General features: G+C 57.9%; 1 protein-coding gene across 1 annotated transcript in view; it reads right to left on the minus strand.

Annotated features, from left to right (window-relative positions):
* GALM (galactose mutarotase) overlaps window positions 1–6019 on the minus strand; it is a 15595-nt gene extending 9576 nt beyond the window's left edge. The window contains exons 1-2 of the mRNA XM_054398397.1: window positions 5824–6019; window positions 3989–4143 (exon numbers count right to left, since the gene is read on the minus strand). Of these exons, the coding sequence (XP_054254372.1) occupies window positions 3989–4143; window positions 5824–6019 (351 nt within the window). The remainder of the gene's footprint in view (window positions 1–3988; window positions 4144–5823) is intronic.
* Window positions 6020–6847: the final 828 nt, after the last annotated feature.

Below are 6847 nucleotides of genomic sequence, written 5' to 3' on the forward strand. Positions count from 1 at the left end.
GAAAAAATATCTTCCTAACGTCTATTTGATGATGAGGATAGGTGTAGTAGGAGTGCTCCCACTGCAGTGGCTGTGTGAGTTTATCACAGAATCACTGAACCATGTCAGGTTGGAAGAGCCCTCAGGAGCACCAAGTCCCAATCCACTTGCCCCTAAACTCTGCCAAAGGCTCCACACACCCCTGAACCAATAGCCCCAAGCCACCAATTTTCCCCAAAACCCACCTCCCCAGGGCTTGGGGAACCTCCCCAACCCCCCCTCCTGGGGCAGTGGGGGAGCATTCTTCCATCTTCATTGGGAAAGGCCTTGCTGCTGGGAACCCCCCTTTGGCTAATGGGCATTTATAAGCACGGCCTTCACGGGGGGCGTTTCTGGCTTTCCCTTGGCCTTTGGGCTTTTTTGGCACCAGCTATTTTCCCTTGCAAGGAGGCAGGGAAAACTGATCCCCCAGCTTTCCCCAGCCACCCCGAGCCGGAAACCACTGGTTGGGGGGACAATGCAGGGGATGAAAGCTGCTCTTTTCCTGGGGGTTAATGTTTTCTTTCTTGTGAAAAGGGCGCAGGAAAGGCAAAAAGTCAGGATTGCGTGTGTGGGTTTGCCCAACAAGACGTCACTGCTTGGGGCAGTGCAAATGTGACCAGGCGCAGCAGACTTCCCACCAAATGTGCTTCCATCCCAGGACCAAACCAAAACGGATGAAAAAAAAAAAAACAAAAAAAAGGAAGGCAGTCCAGGGGGGGGTTGATTTGGCTGATTAGGTTTAAAAGTTTCCACTATGTGAGCCCTGTGCGGCCTGGAGGCTGGAAGGCATTGGCCATTTTTCCCCTTGCATCCACTTGGGCTTTTCCCAGGGGGATCTGTTCATCCTGCCAGACAAACCCCAAGGGGTGTACCCAGGGGGTTCCCTCCGGCCCTCTCTGGGCGGCTTTTGGGGGGGCTGGGCGTTGAAGGCCAAATTCACCTTTCTCACAAAGCCTGCACTGGGTTGGGAGGGAGCCTCCAGGGCATCTTGCCCAAACCCCCCTGCACTCAGCAGGGGACACCTCCAGCTAGAGCAGGCTTTGCACAGGGACACAGCCAGGCTGAGCTTGGATGGCTCCAGGGGCTGGGGCCTCAAGCACAGCCCTGGGCAGCCTGTGCCAGTGTCTCACCACTCTCCTTGGGCACAACTTCCTCCTCAGCTCCAACCTCAAGCGCTGCCTGCTCCACTTTCAAAGCCCTGCCCCCTGGGCCTAGCACTCCAAGCCCTTTCTCAACAGTCCCTCCCCAGCCTGCCTGCAGCTCCCCTGCAGACATTGAAATGCAGCTCTGAGCTCTCCCTGCAGCCTTCTCCTCTGCAGGGCTCAACAGCCGCCCAACTCTCCCCAGGGCCTGTCCCCATCCGACAGAGCTTTTCCCAGCCCCTGCTCAGCATCTCTATGGCCTACTTCCTGGACCCTATTCCAGCAGTCCTGGGTCTTCTTTCTGTTGGTTGGAAAACAGACGGTGGAATGCAGCTCTGCAGGTGATGTCTTCCCAGAAGCAGAGCTGAGCTAGGGGGCAGGATCTCTCCTCTCAAGCTATCATTTGGTGGGGACCAATCTTATATCTTTTCATTTTTCTTTTCTTTTTTTTTTTTTTTTTTCTCTAGCCGTGGTTGTTGTGGAGAGAAGATTGGTCCCCACCAAAGGAGAGCTGGAGAGAGGCTGGGGGAGGGATCCTGCCCCTCTGCTCTGCTCTGCTCTGGGGAGACATCACCTGCAGAGCTGCATCCAGCTCTGGGGCCACCAACACAAGAGAGACCTGGAGCTGCTGGAGAGGGTCCAGAGGAGGCCAGAGAGATGCTGAGAGGGCTGGAGAAGCTCTGCTGTGGGGACAGGCTGGGAGAGTTGGGGCTGTTGAGCCTGCAGAGGAGAAGGCTGCAGGGAGAGCTCAGAGCTGCATTTCAATGTCTGCAGGGGAGCTGCAGGCAGGCTGGGGAGGGACTGTTGAGAAGGGCTTGGAGTGCTAGGCCCAGGGGCAGGGCTTTGAAAGTGGAGCAGGGCAGCTTGAGGTTGGAGCTGAGGAGGAAGTTGTGCCCAAGGAGAGTGGTGAGACACTGGCACAGGCTGCCCAGGGCTGTGCTTGAGGCCCCAGCCCTGGAGCCATCCAAGCTCAGCCTGGCTGTGTCCCTGTGCAGCCTGCTCTAGCTGGAGGGGTCCCTGCTGAGTGCAGGGGGGTTGGGCAAGATGCCCTTGGAGGCTCCCTCCCAACCCAGTGCAGGCTGTGAGAGGTGATTTGCCTTCAGCCAGCAAAGCCTTCAGAGAGGCAGGAGGGACCAGGTCCCTGGTGTGCAGGAGACAGTCTGGAAGCCAGGGGTGCAAGGGAATGCATGCTTCCAGCTCCAGCGCACAGGGCTCATAGTGAAACTTTAAACTATCAGCCAAATCACCCCAGGACTGCTCTTTTTTTTTTTTTTTTTTTTTCATCCTTTTGGTTCCTGAGGAGCATTTGGTGGGAGTCTGCTGCCTGTTCACATTGCACTGCCCAGCAGTGAGCTTTGGCACCCACACATCCTGACTTTTGCCTTCTGCCCTTTCACAGAAGAAAACATTAACCCAGGAAAGCAGCTTCCCCTGCATGTCCACCTGTGTTCTGCTGGGGAAGCTGGGGATCAGTTCCCTGCTGCTTGCAAGGGAGCTGGCAAAGCCAAGCCAAGGAAAGCAGACCCCTGAGCCTGCTATGCCATTAGCAGGGTCAGCAGCAAGGCTTTCAAGAGAGGAGATGCTCCACTGCCCAGGGAGGTGGTGGAGTCCCCAAGCTGGAGGTGGTTTGGATGTGGTGCTTGGGGCTATGGTTCAGGGGTGAGCCTTGCAGAGTAGGGGCAGTGGCTGGACTTGGTGCTCCTGAGGGGCTCTTCCAACCTGAATGGTTCTGTGATTCTGTGATCAACTCCCACAGCCACTGCAGTGGGGAGCACTCCTACTACACCTTTCCTCATCATCTAGACTAGACGTTAGGAAGAATATTTCCCCAGCAGGAGTGGTCAGGCACTGGGATGAGCTGCCCAGGGAGGTGGTGGAGTCCCCAAGCCTGGAGGTGTTTCAAGGTGGTTTGGATGTGGTGCTTGGGGCTATGGTTCAGGGGTGAGCCTTGCAGAGTAGGGGCAGTGGTTGGACTTGGTGCTCCTGAGGGGCTCTTCCAAGCTGAATGGTTCTGTGAGTCTGTGATTTATCTCTGGAGGACACAGGGAAGGGCTGGAGACAGTGATGCTGGAAAAGCAAACAGGAATGGGATTCAGTTTCTGCAAACCCAGGACCTTCTGACTCTGGGAGCAGCTGTGGGCAGGGAACAGCCTTGAACTGAGAGGTGCTGAGCCTCTGTAGGTCACTGCTCCCCAGGAACTTTTCCCTGGGCACTGGCACAAGTCCAGCACCAACTCTGGGGCAGCAGGGCTGGCACCTGAGGAGATTCCAACATGCGTGGGGCTGCATCCTCATCACCACATCCCAAGGCAGGCTCTGCAGGAGCAGCACCTTGCCAACAGCCTGTGGGCCAGGTGACACCAGAGAATCCTAGACTCACAGAACTGGCAGGGTTGGAAGAGACCTCAAGGCTCAGCCAGTCCCAACCCCCCTGCCATGGCCAGGGACACCTCACACCACAGCAGGTTGCTCACAGCCACATCCAGCCTGGCTGCAAAAACCTCCAGGGATGAGGCTTCCAGCACCTCCCTGGGCAACCTCTGCCAGGCTCTCACCACCCCAAATAGGGAAGAACTTCTTCCTCACATCCAATTTGAATCTCCCCCCTTCTAGTTTTGCTCTATTCCCCCCAGTCCTATCACTCCCTCACACCCTCCAAAGTCCCTCCCCAGCTTTCTTGGAGCCCTCTTCAGATGCTGGAAGGCCACCAGAAGGTCTCCTGGGAGCCTTCTCCTCTCCAGCCTGCACAACCCCAACTCTCTCAGTCTGTCTCCAAAGCAGAGGTGCTCCAGCCCTCCACCAGGACCTGCCAGGCTGATTCTCACCTTGTCAAAGCCCTTGGCTCCTCCATGCAGGCTGTTGGGCCCATTGTTGAGGAACAGCTGGTACTCCTTGCCCTCCAGGGTGAACCTCCCCTTGGCAATCCTGTTGGCGACGCGCCCCACGACGGCGCCGAAGAAGGGATGCTTCCTGGTGTACCCTGCCCAGGGAACAGCACATGCTCAGGCAGGAGCAGTGGGGGCAGGGGAGCTGCTGCCCAGCTGTGCTCACACACACAGAGGTGGCTCCTTTATTCCCACAGCACTGAAGAGGTGACTGCAGTTCTGGTGCTTCACAGGACATAGCTAAACAGCCATGAACACAGGCACAGCCTGCACTGGGTTGGGAGGGAGCCTCCAAGGGCATCTTGCCCAACCCCCCTGCACTCAGCAGGGACACCTCCAGCTAGAGCAGGCTGCACAGGGACACAGCCAGGCTGAGCTTGGATGGCTCCAGGGCTGGGGCCTCAAGCACAGCCCTGGGCAGCCTGTGCCAGTGTCTCACCACTCTCCTTGGGCACAACTTCCTCCTCAGCTCCAACCTCAAGCTGCCCTGCTCCACTTTCAAAGCCCTGCCCCTGGGCCTAGCACTCCAAGCCCTTCTCAACAGTCCCTCCCCAGCCTGCCTGCAGCTCCCCTGCAGACATTGAAATGCAGCTCTGAGCTCTCCCTGCAGCCTTCTCCTCTCCAGGCTCAACAGCCCCAACTCTCCCAGCCTGTCCCCACAGCAGAGCTTCTCCAGCCCTCTCAGCATCTCTCTGGCCTCCTCTGGACCCTCTCCAGCAGCTCCAGGTCTCTCTTGTGTTGGGGGCCCCAGAGCTGGACACAGCCCTGCAGGTGAGGTCTCCCCAGAGCAGAGCAGAGGGGCAGGATCCTCTCTCCAGCTCTGCCCACACTGCTTTGGCTGCAGCCCAGGCTGCCCTTGGCCTTCTGTGCTGCCAGTGCCCATTGCTGGCTCCTCTCCAGCTTCTCCCCCACCCCCAGCACCCCCAAGTCCTTCTCTGCAGGGCTGCTCTCAATCTCCTCACCCCCAGCCTGGACTGACTTCCAGGGTTGGCCTGACCCAGGTGCAGGACCTTGCACTTTGCCTTATTGAACCTCATGCTTACACACCTGTGATTAAAACAGTCTGATGGGATTTGTGCTCTGCAGATTTGCAGAGAACGCCTCTGGCCCTGCCCTTCTCTGGGTGACACAATGCTGCTCTTTTAGGGGGGCACACTGCAACCTGGAGCAACCAGTGTCCCAGTTCCCTATCTATCAGAGGGAGGATCTGGAGGGGCTGGAAGGTGTCCAGAGAAGGGCCACGAGGATGAGCAGAGGGCTGGAGCTGCTCTGCTCTGGAGACAGCCTGAGAGAGTTGGGGTTGTGCAGGCTGGAGAGGAGAAGGCTCCCAGGAGACCTTCTGGTGGCCTTCCAGCATCTGAAGGGGGCTCCAAGAAAGCTGGGGAGGGACTTTTGAGGGTGCCAGGGAGGGATAGGAGTGGGGGGTTGGGGGGGGTGGAGCAAAAGTAGAAGTGAGGAGATTCAGACTATATGTGAGAAAGAAGTTGTTCCCCATGAGGGTGGTGAGAGCCTGGCACAGGTTGCCCAGGGAGGTGGTGGAAGCCTCATCCCTGGAGGTTTTTGCAGCCAGGCTGGATGTGGCTGTGAGCAACCTGCTGGAGTGTGAGGTGTCCCTGCCCATGGCAGGGGGGTTGGAACTGGACGAGCCTTGAGGTCCAAAGCAGTAAATGCTGCTTAAATCACTTGATTGGTTTGTGTTGTTTGTTTCTTTTTTTTTATCAAGGGGTTTTATAATAATTTTGTGTGTGTTTTTAAAGGAACAGATTTCGACTCACCTTCCAAAGTGTCAAAGCCTAGGACCACGTCTGTAAACTCTCCATTCCTGCCTTTCACCTCCAGAGCAGCGATGATGCAGCCTAGGGACAGGATCTCCACTTTCAGGCTGTCTGACTTTAAGGTGAACTTCTCCACCACTCCCCCACCTTGCTCTGGGGGCATCTCCCCGAACACTTCTCTCCTCACTTCTGTCATTGCTCCCCGAAACGCGACCGCGGCTCACGGCTGCTGCGGCCCTGCGGCGAAGGAGGCAGAGGAGGAAGCGAAGCAAAGTTAGCCGGGAACAGAGGGAAGGCAGCTCCCGGCAGCGCTCGTAACAGCCACAGAATGGTCTTCGAGGGCTGGGAGGAGCTCTGCCGGGGGCGGTCACAGGGAGCTGGCAAGCGGCCGCGCATGGAGCTGGCCGGGATGGAGCGGCCGTGCTAGGAGAGCTGGAGAGGAGAAGGCTGCAGGGAGAGCTCAGAGCTGCATTTCAATGTCTGCAGGGGAGCTGCAGGCAGGCTGGGGAGGGACTGTTGAGAAGGGCTTGGAGTGCTAGGCCCAGGGGCAGGGCTTTGAAAGTGGAGCAGGGCAGCTTGAGGTTGGAGCTGAGGAGGAAGTTGTGCCCAAGGAGAGTGGTGAGACACTGGCACAGGCTGCCCAGGGCTGTGCTTGAGGCCCCAGCCCTGGAGCCATCCAAGCTCAGCCTGGCTGTGTCCCTGTGCAGCCTGCTCTAGCTGGAGGTGCCTTGAGAGCAGCCCTGAAGAAAAGGCCTTGGGGGTGCTGGGGGAGGAGAAGCTCAGCAGGAGCCAGCAGTGAGCACCTGCAGCCCAGAGAGCCAAGCAGAGCCTGGGCTGCAGCAAGAGAAGTGTGGCCAGCAGGGCCAGGGAGGGGATTCTCCCCCTCTGCTCCACTCTACTCAGACCCCACCTGGAGCTCTGGGTCCAGTTCTGGAGCCTCTGTTCCAGGAAGGCTCTGGAGGGGCTGGAAGGTGTCCAGAGAAGGGCCACGAGGATGAGCAGAGGGCTGGAGCTGCTCTGCTAT

This window comes from Indicator indicator, unplaced genomic scaffold (genome assembly GCF_027791375.1).
Source record: "Indicator indicator isolate 239-I01 unplaced genomic scaffold, UM_Iind_1.1 iindUn_scaffold_52, whole genome shotgun sequence".
In the NCBI taxonomy this organism is placed as follows: Eukaryota; Metazoa; Chordata; class Aves; order Piciformes; family Indicatoridae; genus Indicator; species Indicator indicator.